A 17,330-nucleotide genomic window follows, 5' to 3' on the forward strand; every position below is an offset into this window, starting at 1 on the left:
TAAACCTCTGGCCACCAAGCCAAAAACATTACAGCATGCCCTTGCCTTCTGCAAGCCAAGACTACTCCCGCTGCGATCTGCCACCTTTCCAGACAGGAGAGATCAGAGAATGCATGCACCCAGCTTCAGAGATCCCAGATCAAAGCATCCAAGACCAAGGAGGGAAGTAGATACACTCGGGTCTGGCAGCTGCAGGGCAGAACATCCCATTGCACACGTGCAAATCGCTTTCCAGGTCCTAAATCTGTTCCTGGTACTGCTGCCTGGCTGAACATGGCCTCCTGCCCTGGTGATAGGTTTTTTGCTCCCCTTGGCTCTCTATGCAGGCTTTTCAGCTCATGCTGAGGCTGTGTGGTTGTTGCAAACAGACTCCCCTTCTTTCTGGAGTCTGTTTTGGCCTATGTTATAGCTAAATCCTCCTCCCTAGGCCGGTGTGCTATTTTTCAGGTGCTGGAGGGAGTAGTCATGGGAAAGCAAGCCAGATCAAAGTCAGCTCAGACAAAAAAATCGCCCCACAAGGTTCTCTCTAGCCACCTGGTTCTCTGATACAATCACACTGGCAGCTCCCGCAGGCAGGGAGCAGCAGGCAGGAGCCAAGGCTGCTGTGAAGGACACCTGGAGCAGCAGTCACCTGAGTGGCAACCCGAGTGCATGGACTTCTGAAGACCAACCACCAGAAAAGCAGATTTTTTGACAAGAGCCCTTCTCCAAAGAGTTCAGTTGATTGTACCCTTCACATCAGAGAGGGCAAGGACCACCAAGCCAAGCCTACAGCCCCCTTTTACCGTCTTTGGGTCTGAGGTAGGCAGGATCCAAGCACGCCGGCTTTCTGGGATCTACATGGGAATCCACAAGATAAGAGGCATTATATCACAGTGGCTCTAGGCACAGAGATGGGCAACGGCCTATCCCCTACCTCAGCAAAGTCACTGCCAAGCTCTGGCCAAACTTCAGAGCCCTCTTGCCAGTTCTGTGCAAAGGCCAAATGTTCTAGGGAGTCGGTGTCCCTGACTGCCAACAACTGCGCTCACCTGGAACCGTGGATCGGTGTCACTCTCTCCAATCTGCTGCAACAGCTCCCCGCTGGTCTGGCCCACCAGGCCAGCAGCCTGCAGGAGATTCTGGCGTGGCTGTGAGGAACAAGGCAAAAGCAACACTAGGAATAAGCCCTAAAAACTTAACCAAAGGTTCCCCTTGGCTCCCACCCTCTCCTAGGACCCACAGTCCCTCCTGTCCCCACCTCAGCACTAGCAGGCTGTGCTGTTTTCAGCAGGTCTGAGACGGCGCTTGCCAGGTTCTTGGCTGCCTGCAGAAGCTGCCGCCCATTCCCTCCCTCGTCCTCCATCAGCGCGGCCAGCAGCTTCACGCCCTTGGACATCTCCGTCAGGTTGGAAGAGATGGTGGTGACAGCGCAGCCCACGGCAGTGTAGTCTGTGTCCGCTGGATCTCCTGCACAAGGAGGAGATGAGTTAGGATGGGACGTGCTCCAAGTGATGCTCAAAGAGCATCCCTGTGCCTGTCACTGCTGTGGTCCTCCTTTCTGGGAGCACGGGGAGGGAACTCCTGGCTTCTAAGCCTGAAAGGTGGTCACATCAGCCTAGTTTGGGCAGGAGAGCCAGGGAAAGGAGAGCTACACTGTGCCATGGCTGTGCCTGGAGCTAGGCATGGAGCTCCTGGTTCAGCAGAGAGGTCAGCCAAGGACTGGGAAAGACTGGGCTGGGCACAGGCCGGGATGCTGGGGCATCTAAACGCAGGGCAAGCTGCAAGGGCACAGTTGACTTTACAGGCACATTAGCAGCAGCAGGGGCTGATTTAACTCCAGCTAGAGCAGCCTGGCTCCTCCTGATGGAGGGCATCTCTCTTCTCCAGCCCTCCACATACCTGCAGTGAGGTTGACCACTGAGGCTGTGCCAGCAGTGATAGCATCCACTTGGGAGTGGATCTCATGTTTTGACTCATCCATCTTGTTTTTCCGCCAAGCTTTAGATGCCTGAAATTGGGAAAACACGGTCAAGAGGCAGCGGAGGAGATGGTGGGAAGCCACACCCATGCCCACACAGAGAGATGCAGAAAAGAGGAGGCAGGGAAGTAGGAAGAGCTGTGACCACCCAAAACTCCTTAGCCCATCCTGAGAAAGCAATGTGACCAAGTGTCTCCTCAACTCCGGCTCCTAGAGTGGGAGACAACCCCACCTCTACAGGCAGATCTTCCCCGAAGCTGCTGAAAGCTCTCCTGTGAACACAATCAGTCACCCAGCCCAGCCAGCAAACTCCACCTCCCAGCACCCTGTCCTCAGCTGGCACTCACAGCATCCTGCCCGAGGGGCGGCAAGGTCTCAAAGTCGTCCAGCGTGGCCTGGGCTGCGTGCACAGCCTGCATGCTGGAGTTGATGGTTCCAGTCAGGGCTTGCTGGGCTGAAGTCTGGAACATAGGGACAGACTGAGGTATGCCAAAGGCTTGAAATCTAGGCTTAAATATTTTGTTCAAGTGCCCCCCCGCCCCCGCAACATGAGATAACATGCTGTTGTGGAGAGGAGGGTGATGGCCTCTTCTTCCAAGCGGCAGGGGACAGGACAAGGGGGAATGGCTTCAAGCTCCGCCAGGACACGTTCAGGCTGGACATTAGGAAAAAGCCTTTCACAGAAAGGGTCATTGGGCACTGAAGCAGGCTGCCCAGGGAGGTGGTTGAGTCCCCTTCCCTGGAGGTGTTTAAGGGACGGGTGGACAAGGTGCTGAGGGTCATGGTTTAGTGTTTGATAGGAATGGTTGGACTCGATGATCCGGTGGGTCTTTTCCAACCTGGTGATTCTATGATTCTATGACAGCGACCACATAGGCGCCTCCACAAAGAGGGGTGCACCTAACAAAAAGAGGGTCTCTCCTCTGCACCTTTCACTGGGAAATGCCCCATCCAAACGTGAATACCAGTGAGTTTCACAACTAACCAGCTCTTGGGGAGTGGAGAGCAGGTGACATGGGACCCCACAAGGCTTTAACAGCAAGCCCCACATTGGGTTGAGCGAGGCCAAAGAAAACAGCCTCTTTGCGGCCTTTTCCAAGTGATTCTTTGGCTGCAGAGTACATGGTGGGTGCCAAAGCCAGGCACAAGGTGGCTCCAGAGGGGTGGATGGGACACACAGCTAGAAGCAGCTCAACCTGAAGGAGAGGCTGCAGCTGCTGGCTAGGGAAAAGCACCAGGGTGTAGCTCAAGTTTGTTGCATGGGTGTGGGAGGACGCCAGCTCAGCCAGGCCAGCAAGGACATGAGGCCAGAGGCACAGAGCCCCAGCTCTTCATGGCAAGCCAACGCCTAGCCACAAACCCAAATAGATGAGTCCATGTGAGCCTGATGGGCACCTTGCGGAGTTTGTGCCCGGGGGTGGGCACGGGGAGAGCTTACCAGGGGAGGCATGTGTCCTCGGTGCATCTGGCCACTGGTGATTTGCAGCTGGGGCTGTGGCATCGTGCCCACCTGGAAGTTTTCTGGCCCTCCAGCCCCTGTCCGCATGATGGCTGGCAGAGCCACTGAGCCCAGCTCTGCCTTGCCTACGCGGTTAAACTGCTGCTGCAAGACTGTTGACCTGTAATGGAGAGACATACTAGGTCAAGGAATGCCCCCAGCCCCAGCATCAGGCTCTTCGGGAGTGCTGCCACTGAAGGACTAGCAGCAATTCCTCCAGACACGCTGTGCTGTAAGTTCGGCTGGAGCTCGCTCTCCTTTCACCTTCTGCTTGGCAGCTAACTTGCTTCTGGAGGACTTACTTCTTTGGAGACACGGAGTCTTCCAGCATGGTGGACTCCTCATCCCCTTCCAGTCCAAAGTGGTCTTTGCTCTTTTTCTGTGGAGTGAAAGAGAAATGTGTCAGTCAGCACATAACTCCTAGCCTTCTCCTCCTCCTGCAGCCCAGGCATTATACCACAGGGTCCCCCTGACCCATCTCCAGCTCTCCAAGCAGCACCATTCTATGAATGACTTCCTGGAGGTAGCTGGAAGGGGCACTCTACACCCCTCTCCAGACAGCAGCCAGTTATCGGTGCCCTTCTCAGCACAGATTCACCTTTTTGAGGATGATGTCGATGTAGCCGGCGATCAACTGGGCAATCTGCTCCCCTTCTGTGGTCTGCACCGAGTAGTAACCATCCTGGTAATCTCCAAAATCCTGCAATAGCAGGGCACAAGGTAGCACCGGAGCAGGGCACTGGCAGCCATCCTGAGCCCCTCTGGTATGCGCTAAGCACCCAAGTGCCAGCCTCCAAAAAGGCAGCCAGGAGAGGCACCAGTGAAGGGCAAGGCCTCCCACCACAGGGCAATGACCAGGAGAAGGGCTGAGGTGAAAGCAGCCCGCTACGAGGACACTGTCAGGGAGGGAGGTTGAGGACCAGGGCTGGCACCTACCAAGGTGAAGCTCTTGGGCGAGGCCGCCCAGCGCTTGATGTTGGTCAGGCTCCACTCCTGAATCACTTCCTTGGTCTTCTCATCCACGCGCATCACACACTCCTTGGTGATCCCCAGCAGCCGCGGAACCAGCTTGTTCTTCCCCTTCATCTTCTCCTGCAGGCCACAAGAGATGGGTTGTGGGCTGTCCCCAGGACAGATCCATCCAGGTAGAGACCTTTGAGGCCTGCTGTGGCTACCAAACACCCCTAGGGTCACACTTTTCAGTGGTCATGACATGGCATGAGGTTTGAAAAAGAGAAAGAGCAGGAACAAAGAAGTGGGATGGCAGTGTACAGGAAAAGGCAAGAAGGAGACACAGAAAATAACAAAGCAATGTGGGTTGAAGGGCAGCAGCTGTAGACATGAAAGATGGAGGGATGCTGGGGAAGAGGAATTTTGGCTGGTGAGAGGTGGGACTTTGGGAAGCCACTGCTCTACCTTGACCAAGAAGAAGGAGACTCCATACGTCTTCAGGGAACGGGCAAGTTTCACGTAGCGAACTTTGGCTTCAATCTCACTCATGTTCCCACAGTTCTTGTGGGCCTGTAATAGCAAAGAGAGAACAAGGTGCTAGCTTCACCGTCCCCTCACTATGCCCCTTCTGCATTGTCACAGCCCTTCCAAGTTTCCCCCACTCCAATGGCATCCCCCGCCCCTATTAAAGCATCCCTGTGACCTCTGGCTCTTCAGGAGCTGCCTTGTCTGCACACCTACAGTTTCACACGCCTATTTCTCACCCACCTACTTGCTGAACGTTGCCCCCAGAGACAAGAGCAGCCACAGCCTTCGGTGAGGAAGAACAAGAGCCCTAGGCCTGAACATGACCCTTGCACGTACCATGAAGATCTTGCGCTCCCCTTTCTGCTTGATGTACTCCTTGGGCAGGAAATCCTTGAGTCTGCCAAGAGACAGACAAACCAGCTGTTAGCAGCAGAGCCCGAAGCCAGCATTTGCCTTCAACTACAGAGACGCCCAACCCAGAGCCCTGGACAAACCCCTGCCAGGGCATGGCCTGGGAGCTTTGGGCAGCGGGAAGGATACAAGAGAGGCTGCTGCAGTAATGAAAGCTAACCCCGGAGCTGCCCTGTTGAGAGTGGAGTGGAGGGGCTGAGGCTGCAGCCTCTCCTGCACTACTGGGGGAGAACAGGCTGCAGGTCCCCTCACCAGAGGTGGTTGAATGTCCTGGGGGGTGACAAGAGGGAGTAGGAGATGGGGCTGGCACCCCTTGCAGCCAGAGAGGACCTCTACACCTGAGCACCGTGCTGCAGCGAGGAAAGGGATTGCTCCAGGGGTATCCTTGTCCCTAAGCCCCATGTGCTGGTGCAGTGCTGGGGGCTGCCGAGCCGCTCAAGCCTCCTGGGACTCCCTAAGACACTCACTCCAGAAAGCCTGGCTTGTGCTTCTGTTCGTTGTGCGCCCCAAACTGGATCTGGCACTGGTAGCCAGCAAACTCGCAGGCTTTGTCAAAGGAGACAGGGTGGGAACCATTCAGAATGTCGTCACGCGCCTGTGTGGGAAGAGAAGACACCGCTGTGGGCTGGGCAGCCACGCAGCCCTGCCGCTGCTTCCCTCCACATCAGGCAAGAGCTGTTTTCCAGACAGAAAAGAAGCAGTCCTGGAAAAGAGCAGGATCTAGGACAAGGCTATTCCCACGGGGACCATCACCCATGCCTGGGAGAGGAACAGCAGCAGGAATTCAGAATGGTTCCTAACAGTTAAAAGAGACATGGAACCCACTGGGGAGCTCCAGGATACACAGAGGGATAGGGTTGGATTTGCCAGTGCTGGCTTTTATCCTGGAGATAACTGGGCATCCTGAAGTGCCCTGTGTGGTGGCTGCTGGCAAAAAATTCAGCCCCCGAGCAGGGGACAAGCATAGGGCAGCAGAGCTGGGAGCTCTAGGGATCTGTACCTGCACATAGAGCAGGTTGAGCTGCACAGGATCTCTTGAGTCCACGTTCTGGTCAGAGTAGAAGAACTTGCGCCGCAGCAGCAGTGTTTCGTTGTCGTCAATGCCTTGCTCACGCAGGGTCCGGCCATGGTCCAGCCAATTCACTAAAGGCAATGCCAGCACATGAACAAGAATAGGCACCCAGGCAGGTAGATTCTGGCCTCAGGGCTGCTCACGTGGAGCATGAAACACATGAGAGCAACCTGACTCTCCCCCTTTGCCCTGGGCTTCCAAGCAGGAGACAATCCAGGGAGCGTGGGCACATATTCCCTTGTCACAATCCTCCCCACTGCCACTTCCAGTCCCCTGCAATGGATCTTCCCCTAGCAGGGATTTCCCCTCCACTCCCCACTGCCCTCAGCAAAGGCTGAACCTGTCCTTAACACGTGCAGGCACATACACTCGTCATCTGTGTGCAGCTTCTGCTTCAGCTTCTCCATCTTCTTCTCATCTCGCAGAAGGGTCTTGTCCTTCTTTAGAGTGCCAGTCACCTCCTCCTTCTTCTCTTCCATAATCTCCCGAACAAGTGAGTACTCATCGTAGTTGGTGATGCCTGCAGGAGAGCAGAGGACCAAGCTCAGCATGACAATGCTGCTCAGTACAGAGCCTGGAGTGAAGCAGGGGAGCAGAGCAGTGTCCCCTCCCCAGTGTCATGCGCCACTCTGATATCCCTGCTGCCGAGTCATCTGCCACAGAGTTGCTGCTGCTCCCCTAGTTCCCCCATCAGATGCTGCAATCTCTCCCCAACCTCCCTTCCTCCTCCCTGTTGCTGCCCCCTTCTCTCACCGATCCGGGCACAGATTGTCATGAGCATGTCTGTGACAGTTTTGGAGTCATCGACCATCACTGTTTTCACTGTTCCATCCAGCATGCGGATCTTCAGGGGCCGCTGCTTCTTCTTGTACTCCATGGTGTCCTGTGGGCACAGTGGCACTGGAGCAGGGCATCCACAACCCACCATCATACCAAACACCCCCGTTTCCCCAGCGCAGCTGTTGAGGAGACGTGTGGTGCTGCAGGGCACAATGCAAAGCAGCAGGACAGACACCCACCCACACCTCTACACTGTGGTCACATCCAGCCACGGAGCCAAGATGGGTGGGTACCAGGTTGGTACCACGGGACATGGGATGGACGCTTACCCCATTCCGAAGCATGTAGTAGTCCAGAGCCTTCCCAGCCTCCAGCCAGATCCCTTTCTTTGGGTCTTCATCCGAGAGGAACAGCCCAAAATCATTGGCTAAAAAACAGGTGAAGTGTTTGCCTGGGTAATCCTGCACAGGACAGAGCCACCAAGATGCCAGCCGGTGCCCAGAGATGTGCAGCAGCACAGGTTAGAGCATGAGGCACGGCAGTACCATGAACACCAGAGCCTAAACCTAATGAGTGGCAACAACCCTGGCAAGCAAACCTCCAGGTATACTTTTTAACACAGTTATCTATGGAAAAAATCATCTGAAGCACGCCTACGCAATGCTGAACTTGGAACTGATAGTCACAACAGCAGGAAAAGCGTGGAGCTGTGGCTGACAGCTCTCAGGAGTCTTCAGTGCAACGTGTAGCAGTGGCCAAAGCAAGCTAGTAAAATGCTGGGCATCACCCAGAAGGGTGCTGGGAACTGGTCTATAAAACCTAGGCACATCCACACTTGGAGGGCTCTGTCATGGAGTTGTCTGAACCTCCCCAGAACATGTGGCTGAGTTTGAAAAGATACACAAAGCAGCAATGTAAATGATGGAGCCTGGGTACAAGGGACTAAAGGAGCTGGGATTCCTCTGTTTTGGGAGGAGAAGGCTGACAGAGAATGGGATCAAGGCTTTCATGGTCTCAGAGCTGGTGAATGAGCGCTGTTCACCAAAAAGAGCTCCCTCAGGGATGGGGTAGTTTGGGAAAGTGCTGCTTCTGGAGCTCAGGCAGTGGCACCCCAGCTCATACCCACAGGGATAGTTCTGTTTTCCTGTTGCAAGAGGCCAGGACCACGCCTGGCTTTGCCCTGGGAAAGGTCCTTCTCCACCTTTGCAACAACCCTGTGCCGCAGGCTGTCTTGGCTGGCTATGTTTATAATGCGTCATCTCATTGGCAGCTCTCTGCGGGGAGGGACAAATTCCTGAGCCGCCCTGCTCCCGCCTGGTTAACACTGCCATTAGGATTCAACTAAATACGGAGCAGAAAAATCAGGGAGGCATGCCATTTTATTTTTAATTTTTTTTTTTTAAAAAAAGCTATTTTGAAAACAAATTCCAATAGGATAACTCTAAAGCACTGAAAATTGAGCAGCTTGCCCCAGATCCATAGCTTGGGCAGGGAGAGACAGTTCCCAAAACAGAGTTAAGAGGAAAGCAGGAAACCTATGTTGAAGCTCACCCAGCACAAAATCGACAAAATACCCAGGCAGCTCAGAAAGGGAACGCCGAGTGTCCCTGAGTAAGTAGAGCAAAGAGAAACAAAAGCTGCAGCAAACTGATAGGAGAAGAAAAGCTGTGAGCAACTGAAAAGGAACTCGGGAATAAGCAGTTCCCTTTAAGGCTTTCCCCTTGCCTTTTTTTTTATAAGCAGTCTGGCGCACACCCAGAAGCAGGAAATGCAATGCTGCTGCCTCCACGAAGGCTACAGCCCCGCATCCACGCAAACATCCACTCCCTTTCTAAAACTGAAAGCCATGGTCTGTCAGACCACTGGACAGTTGGGCATGACACGAGAAGGCATTTCCTTTCATCCTCAAGGAATTCACTGCTCCCAGATGTTGCTTCGCTCCCCCTCCTCTTCCCACGACTCCTGACCTCCTGCTTGCTGCTTGTGGCACAGCCACTTTCGGGGGCGGCAGGGACCCAGGAGAGCCCCCAAAATGATGTCCCAGAACTCCATCCCCCCCCATCCACATCAGCGACAGGCCACATCCGCATGGGCATGAGTCACATCATGAGCTTGTGAGCCATCAGCCTAATACTGAGCCTGGCAGCAGCAGGGAAATATTAGAACCGAGAAGGCTTAGCAAGGTCATGGAGCACCACCACAGGTCTGGCAGAGAGCTACTGGTGGGGGACTGACCTGACAAAGGTCTGACTATATATATCCCCCAAGTAAGGAAAAAATAACTTACATGGTTTATTAACACTCGCTATAATCCCCACAACTGTTTAAAGCTACTTAGTCCTGGCTACTGCTGATGGATGCAAGCAAGAGAGGTACAGAGATAAAAAAGAGCAGCAGGCGCACATTGCTCGATGAATATTCACTCTAGATGTGCCTTCCTACCTTCCAAACCCCCAGATTTCTTCTGGGGTGTCAAAGAAAGAGCATGAGGAGCTCAGCCCCTCATCTCCATTGGGCAGAAGGACTTGGACCTTACTTCCCCCCCCGCCCCCTACCTCCACTGCTCTGGGAAAGCGCAGATGGACAGAGACAGGAAAGGAAAGGGACACCAGTGAAATACCAGGACCAAAGCTGGGGTGGCCCTGATAGAGCAGCCAGCCCCACCGTGCACTTACGCTGCCCCATCTGGGCCTCAGGCACCCGCTCGCGGATCATTCGGCAGGCGTCGTACACCATGGTGGAGGGTTCAAACTGCATCGTCTTCACCACATTGCCGATGCTGATCTTCAGGGAGAGGGCAACCATTGTGGCGGCTGGGCTGTCCCCACTCCTGCGTCACCTGCTGGAGGAGACAGATGGGTTACCTCTGGCTGCTGGCCCCTCCAGTGCACGAGGTCCTTCCTCCTCCTCCCTTCTAGCAGCAGCTCTGCTCCCCAAAAGGCAGGACACGGCTTCTAGTAGCAAGCAAAGGCTGCACCCTGTGCTGGTGACCCCAACTTTCCAGCACCGTGCCAACCCCAGGGTCTCTGGCAAGGGCTGGGATCCTTGTCTCCTCGTTCCAAGGTCCCAAAGTCTGAGTGACCACAGGAGCAATGGGTGCTGGTACCCAGCAGATGCACTGCCAGCACGGAGGAAGCAAGTGTGCAGGAGCAGGAGAGATAAGCCAGGAGAGTGCGACAAAAGGGTTATAATTAAACCTGCCGGACACAGAAGCCACAAGAGGAAAACCAAGCTTTGACCCAGAGCCGTGGTGGCTCTGCCCTTGCTATCAGGGTCCCCCACATCAGCACTGGATGGTGCTGAGCTGGCAGCCCAAGGACACACAGACCCAGAGGGATGGAAAAGTTTGGAGCTGCTTGGGGAGGCGAGATAAGGGCAGCAGGCACTGAACCCACCCATTAAAAATAATTACCTAGGGAAAGCACCACTCATAGCGAGTGAGTGCTCAGAGATCAGGGTCTAGAGCAGCAGCGGCTGCACACAGGGCCAGGGAATCCCTGCACAGGATGACGTGCCCAGGAGGGCAAGGGATTCAAGTCTCCTTGCAAGGGCACACGATAGGCACAATGCACCACGTGAAACAGGCCCCAAGCTGGGTCCAGCTTGAAGGATCAGCTTCAAGCTTGAAGGATTGCGTACATCAGCTTCAGAGCAAGTATTGCTCAAAAGGGCTCTGACACCCACCACGATTAATAGTACTTAACTAAAATGACAATATTCTTACAGCAGAGCAAATTTGGAAATAAATGACAAACAGTAAATGGAGGTTGTAAATAAGCACCCCCCTTGCCTGCTGTAGAGCCTGTTCCTTTGGGTTTACTCGCTGTGCAGCAGTTTCCAGCTCTTTCCCAGGTTGCTGCGCCCCTCGAGGAGGCTGCATCACATCCTTCTCCCTGCCCTTCTTAGCATCCCCAGTCTGCAGCTGGTCCCAAACTGACACTTTCCAGCAGTGACATCCCTTTTCCTCTCCCCAAGAGCCTGCTCATGGGGAAGGAGACCACTGCTCTGCCTCGACCCAGGCTGTCTTTCCATTAAATCCCAGCTGGCAGGAGGATGCAAGAGCCCTGGCAGGATGCACTCTATCTGCTTGTTCTCTTTTAGATTGATTTTCTCCTACCAGGCCTCCTATTATGGCTGTCAAGGAAAGGTTGCTGGCCACGTGCATCCTCAGCCTGGCATAGGAAGGTTCTTGGGCAAGGCTTTGCTGGCAGCTCTCCTTGCCTCTCATACATCACAGCAGCACACAGCAAGCATCCCTGCCCGGCACTGCCAGCTCCAATTGCTCACAGAAGGGGCTACACCAGCAAGAGCTGCTTTCAACCATGGACCCGAGTGGGCTAGGGGCAGGACCTGTGACAGATAAGAAGTTCCTACATTTGATACCTGCCTAGAGCAAGTCAGGGGGCAGAGGTCCTGCTCCTGCAGAGCCATAAAGCCATGCTAGTTGTGCAGGGAGGCGGGCAGGGATGGAGGAACGTGCCGCCTCCGCCAGCACATGGAGTGGCTCCAGCTCCGCATTCCTGAGCCGTTCAGCAATGTTTCTGTGGAGGCCCGCGGCCCCCACCAGCTCTGCTGACAAGGAATGAAATGCATTTTGGGTCCAGAGCAAGGGAGGTCCGGAGTGAGGAAGCCTGGTGGCAGTGGGAAGGAGGAGGCGAAGGTGCCCGCCCGAGTCATTGCTGTCCACCCAGAAGCCTCAGCAAAGCTGCGGAGCTGAACGGACAAGGAACACCCTGCCATAGAAAGGATTTTTTGAATATTTCATATGCAGGGGCAGACTGCTGCGGTCACCAGGCCATCTTCTGTATATCTAAAAATATTCTCAAGCTGAGCATAACGCTGCTTTCCTCCCTCCGCAGGAAAAGGAGAACATGCCACTGCTAGGACAAGGTCAGAGACCATGGAGGAAGGGGAGGGGAGGACACCGGATGGCAGAGAGGAACTGAGAGGAGCCAGACCATGCCTGGTCATTTCTGCAGTCTCATCTTGCCGTCCCAAAACCACAAAAAATGAGGTGTTGTGCCGGCGAACTCAGCACGCCCATCAAAGGATCCACTGCGCTTTCCAAGACACCACAGTAAGATGACTGCTCAAGCCTTTCTACTCCCAAGCTATTACAAAGATGAAAGAGCTCAATAAGCAAGGTGTTCACAATATCGAGCAATCCTTCGCAGGAAAGGGAGATGTTTCCTTTTAATTCCCATATTCTACGGACACAGTTCAGGCTCCAGGAGAAAAAATTCGCTGGCATCAATGCCTAAAGCAGAAATGCTCTCTGCTGCGTAAGAAACACACCTCATCAAACCCTGGAGCAATGTCTCAGAGAACGCAGCAATTAATCACACAGGGTCTGGAAATCTGCTGCCTCCTGTGAGGGCACTGGCTGAGGGCTCGGTCCCTGCAGACCTCTCCCCTCTGGGTACCACATGGGGAAGGAAAAGCTGGATGAGACATAATTGGATGAGACAGCATGGGAGCCCGGTGTTGCAAACCAGAAAAAGAAAGAAAAAGGGCAGCAAAATTCAAGCCGCTCCTCTGGAAAGAAAAAGAAGAAAAAACCCAAACAAACCAAGTCTTGATGAACACAGACCGAATTTCTGGCGCTGGCTTGCCTCCAGAGCAAGCAAACCAGTTCTCAATCGGTTGTTGGTATGCAAAGGCAGATAAGCCACCCGAGCAGTTAGCCCACCAGCCAGCGGGCAGATTAACACACTTCTGCATTTTATAGCAAGCTGCATGCAACTCTTCGAGCCGCAAACGCGCTCCTGAGCCAATCCCAAAATGCAGGGAGGCAGCTCTTGACAGGGTTTTATTCCCCCACCCTGGCTGTCTCCATCTCGCACCAGGTGAGCAAACCCACCGTGGTGGTGGAGGTTTCTGGGCTCTGTGTCGAGGCAGGAGCCGCGCAGGCAGGGGTGGCTGCAGGCACCGAGGAACCACAGCATCATTGCCGGGACCACTGCGAGTGAGTTTTCCGTCACGTGACGTAACTGCTATATTTGTACCGGTGGCGTTCAGCACTGTGAGAACGGTTACAGAGGAGGTCTAACATCTTTTCAAAAAAAAACCCTCAAATCAACTAAAATCCAACAGCAGCCTGCTGGCGAACTCGCAGCCAGTTTCCAGAACAAGCTGCAAATCTTTAAAACACAACAATTTTAAGGTTTTTAATGTGCTCTTGCTAAAGGAGACTCAGGATGAGGTCTGTGTTTCTTTGGGTTTGTTTGTTTTTTTTTTTTAAGACAATGCCACATTCCCCTTGGGAAAAGCCCTGCACTAGACCACCCCGGGGCTGGGAGTTGGCTGCAGGAAGTTCTATCAGCTGCTGGGGTTTTCCACAGGTATGGGGCTGCCAGCCTGGCCGCTGACAAAACCAGGCAGGTACTGGGCCACTGAGAAGTTTGCCAGCAGTGGCCTTCCTGGCACATGGCAATTTGCACAACAGCACAATGAACCGGGTCAAAAATTAACCTGGTAAGAAGCCAGACCAGACAGTGGCAGGATTCTCCAGTATGGGACCAGTACACACAGTCGTGGTTGGCACTGGGGGCGCGGGTGGCTCGGCCCCACGCCGATGGGACAGCTGAGCTGGTGGCACCAGCCAGTGATGGTGATGCTTGCTGCCGAGCTGATTCAGCCCTGTTCCTCTTTCTCAGCTGCACATCCACACTGGACAGCAAAATGATTTCTTCCAGCCAGGTCCGAGGTTTTTCCTGGGGAGCACAAGTGGCCACTGAGTCTGGCATCCCTGCAACCACCTGGGTGTTACCCACGGCTGCGGCAGGAGCATCCTCTTGCCCCTGTAGGGAGAGCAGCCCAGTTTGGTGTGGGAAACGGGGAATCACAGCAGCGGCCTGCACGCAAGCTCACGCACGACGATGTGAAGCAGCTCTGGACATTAACTGCTGATGTTTCTCATGCATCCAATGCGTTTGCCCAGCACCTCTGTCTGGAGCCTCTTCCGTGTCCCTAGCAAGCTGACCCTCCAGCACCACACACCGGTGGCAGCACTTGGGCGGTGGACGGCACTCACACAGCCTCCAGAGACCACCAGGTGCCCCAACCTGGGCATCCCTGTTTGCCAGGGCAAGCGATTTGCCAATTGCCATGCCAGGCAGAAAGACGAAAGCGAGAGCGCAGGTGGGTTTCAGGGGGCATTTCTTCACCCAGCGGTCTGCAAAACCCAATTCAAAAGAGGAAGCCCCCTGTTCCCTCCTCCCCAGCCTTCCCACTCTCCTTCTCCAAATCTGCTGGGATTTCAGGATGCGCTAAGCTCCTGCCACTGCTGCCCAGCAAGCAAGACGCATGTCCGAGCACTGCTCATTTAGTTCTCGGGGGATTCACCCCATAGTCTGCAGCGGGGTTTTGGTCCCTTTACCAGGCAGCCCATGGGCTCTGGGGAAGTCAAAGATCCCAAAAATATGTCCCCTCCCCTTCTGAGCAGCAAGGCGCAGGGAAGAGAGAAGAAGAGAGTAAACAATTATTGCTACCAAATATGGGTCTAACAGCCAGCGATGAAGCCACAGCAGAAGCATGTAGACATCCTGCCGGCAGATTCAAAGGGACGGGGAGCTCGCAGGGGCATGGGCAGGATCCATCGAGGAGCGGGGCTAGGCAGGGAAAAGGCAGGGGATGGGGCTGTGTTTCCCTCACCCAGTTTGCTGCTCCAGCTGGGACACGGTGGGGACCCACACTTGTCCCCGATGGGGTCAGATCCGCTTGTCCCACCCCAGCGACACGTCCTGGGCGGCTAGGACCAGCTGTCCCACCCTGGAATGACTGGTGCCAACGCAGGGATGACCTCCCTGGCTGTGGGGAGCAGGGCTGGGCAGGGACAGAGCACAGACCCCCTCACTTGGTTCACTGCCTCAGCTGGGACCCACACTCGTCCCCGATGGGGTCAGCTCTGCGTGTCCCACCCCAGGGCCCCATCATGGGTGGCTGTGACCCAGCAGAACAGGCAGAGGATTCCCAGGACACCAGGCCAGGATGCAGGGAATAGGTAGAGGACGGGGCTGCGTTTCCCTCGCCCGGTGGGGACCCACACTTGTCCCCGACGGGGTCAGATCCGCGTGTCCCACCCCAGTGACCCATCCTGGGTGGCTACGGCCAGCTGTCCCACCCTGGAACGATCGGTGTGAGCGCAGGGGTGACCTCCCCGGCTGTGGGGAGCAGGGCTGGGAAGGGAGCAGGCAGAGGACGGAGCAGAGCGCCCTTTGCCTCCTTCACAGCTCCAGCTGGGACCCACACTCGTCCCCGATGGGGTCAGAGCCCCGCGTCCCACCCCGCTGCCCCATCCCGGGTGTCCGTGAAGCAAGGAGCAGGCGGAGGCCGGGGCTGCGATTCCCTCGCCCGGTTCGCTGCTGCTGCAGCCGGGACGCGGTGGGGGCCGGTGAGACCCCCGTGTCCCACCCCGTGTCCCACCCCGGGGGGTCCGCGACCGGCCGTCCCGCCCCGGAGTGACCCCCGGGGCCGCGGGGAGCGCGTCCCCCGCCGTCCCCACCCAAAACCCGAGACGCGGCCCGGAGACACCCTTCCAGCCGGCAAGCGGCACCGGGGGTGCAGCCGTGGCCCCGGGGCGGCGATGCGGGCGCGGCTCCTCCGGGGCGGCGCCGGGACTATCGGGACACCCCCCCCCACCGCCAACCCGGATGAGCGTCGGTGCCCGCCCCGCAGCCAGACCGAGGTCCCCCCCGGAGCCTCCGGTAACCGGGACGCTCCCCATCCCCCGCGGGACGGGGGGAGCGGGGGGCGGTGGCTCCGCCCGGGACACCCGTTTCCGGCCCCCCCCGGGCGCTGCCGCGCACCGGGACCCCGCGCGGAGATCACCCCCGCCCCCCGCCCCCGGTCCCTCCCGCGGACACCGGGCCCCGGCGGGCCCCGGCCCCGTACCTGAGCGCGGGGAGCAGCAGCGCGGCGCCGCCGCCGAGGCTGAGCGGAGCGGAACGGAGCGGAGCGGGGCGGCACCGCCCGCCTCCCGCCCGCCGCGCATGCGCTGCGCCCCGCCGCTTCCCGGTGCCCCGGGACGGGCCGGGAACGGCTCCCTTATCCCCGCATCCCGGGGCGGGCTGGGAGCGGCTCCCGCGTCCCCGCATCCCGGGATGGACGGAACGGCTCCCGCATCCTGGCACTCCGGGACGGCCTGGGAACAGCACCGGCATCCCGGGGATGGACGGGGAACGGCGCTGGCATCCCCGCATCCCGGGACGGGCTGGGAATGGTGCCTGCGCCCCAGTATCGCGGGATGGGTACGGAACGGCCCGCGCATCCTGGCACTCCGGGACGGGCTGGGAACAGCACCGGCATCCCAGAACGGGCTGGGAACGGCTCCCGCATCCCCGCATCCCGGCATCTCGGTGATGAACTGGGAACGGCACCAGCATCCCGGGATGGGCTGGGAACGGCACCAGCATCCCGACATCCCGGGATGGGCTGGGAACGGTGCCTGCATCCCGACATCCCGGGATGGGCTGGGAACGGTGCCTGCATCCCGACATCCCGGGATGGGCTAGGAACGGTGCCTGCATCCCGGCATCCCGGGACGGGCTAGGAACGGCGCCCGCATCCCGGGATGGGCTCAGCTCGGCTCAGCCCCTCTCCTGCCGTAGCCCCGGTACCCGGGATGGGCCCAGCTCAGACCCTGCCCCCGGTATCCAGGACGGGCTGGGCTCGGCTCAGCGCCCGCATCCCCCCCCTCCAACTTCCATGCAACTTTTCCCGCCACCCTCCATCCAGCTTTTCCCGCCACGGCCGCGCGCCCCCTCGCTTCCCCCCCTCCCCCGCCCCGTGCCTGGGCCAATGGGCGCGCGCCGCGGCACCACCCGCCGGCAGGGGGCGTGGCCTCGCGCGTGGCGCGCCGGGAGGCGGGTGACGTCACCGCCGGTGGCGCGGAGGCGGGGGGGGAGGCGGGGGGCGGGGCCGAGCCCGGGGGCGCGCGGGGCGGGGCCGAGCCTGAACCGCAGGTGTCACCGCTCTTACCCCCCTCACCGCCGTTATCCCCATCGCCAGCGATGTCACCGCCGCTGTCCCTGTTGCCACCGTTGTCCCCACCGCCGCCGATGTCACCACCCTTGCCCCGCCACAGCGCCCCGGTTGCCGCACGCCCCAGCCTGTGGGCTGCGCGAGGTCTC

The 17,330-nt window shown here is 57.3% G+C and overlaps 1 protein-coding gene across 4 annotated transcripts in view; it reads right to left on the reverse strand.

Annotated features, from left to right (window-relative positions):
- TLN1 (talin 1) overlaps positions 1 to 16,149 on the reverse strand; it is a 37,422-nt gene extending 21,273 nt beyond the window's left edge. Inside the window, exons 1-18 of one of the 4 annotated variants that reach the window (XM_069880758.1) lie at positions 16,093 to 16,149; positions 9,876 to 10,039; positions 7,530 to 7,627; positions 7,174 to 7,303; positions 6,788 to 6,940; positions 6,349 to 6,491; positions 5,816 to 5,943; positions 5,274 to 5,334; positions 4,875 to 4,979; positions 4,395 to 4,550; positions 4,057 to 4,158; positions 3,761 to 3,837; positions 3,399 to 3,579; positions 2,308 to 2,421; positions 1,882 to 1,990; positions 1,241 to 1,449; positions 1,032 to 1,130; positions 786 to 836 (exon numbers count right to left, since the gene is read on the reverse strand). In XM_069880758.1, coding sequence (XP_069736859.1) covers positions 786 to 836; positions 1,032 to 1,130; positions 1,241 to 1,449; positions 1,882 to 1,990; positions 2,308 to 2,421; positions 3,399 to 3,579; positions 3,761 to 3,837; positions 4,057 to 4,158; positions 4,395 to 4,550; positions 4,875 to 4,979; positions 5,274 to 5,334; positions 5,816 to 5,943; positions 6,349 to 6,491; positions 6,788 to 6,940; positions 7,174 to 7,303; positions 7,530 to 7,627; positions 9,876 to 10,005 — 2,046 coding nt within the window. In that variant the 5' untranslated portion in view covers positions 10,006 to 10,039; positions 16,093 to 16,149. The remainder of the gene's footprint in view (positions 1 to 785; positions 837 to 1,031; positions 1,131 to 1,240; positions 1,450 to 1,881; positions 1,991 to 2,307; positions 2,422 to 3,398; positions 3,580 to 3,760; positions 3,838 to 4,056; positions 4,159 to 4,394; positions 4,551 to 4,874; positions 4,980 to 5,273; positions 5,335 to 5,815; positions 5,944 to 6,348; positions 6,492 to 6,787; positions 6,941 to 7,173; positions 7,304 to 7,529; positions 7,628 to 9,875; positions 10,040 to 16,092) is intronic. The other 3 variants (XM_069880759.1, XM_069880760.1, XM_069880761.1) reach the window with 3 other exon arrangements.
- Positions 16,150 to 17,330: the final 1,181 nt, after the last annotated feature.

Source organism: Phaenicophaeus curvirostris, chromosome Z (genome assembly GCF_032191515.1).
Source record: "Phaenicophaeus curvirostris isolate KB17595 chromosome Z, BPBGC_Pcur_1.0, whole genome shotgun sequence".
In the NCBI taxonomy this organism is placed as follows: domain Eukaryota; kingdom Metazoa; phylum Chordata; class Aves; order Cuculiformes; family Cuculidae; genus Phaenicophaeus; species Phaenicophaeus curvirostris.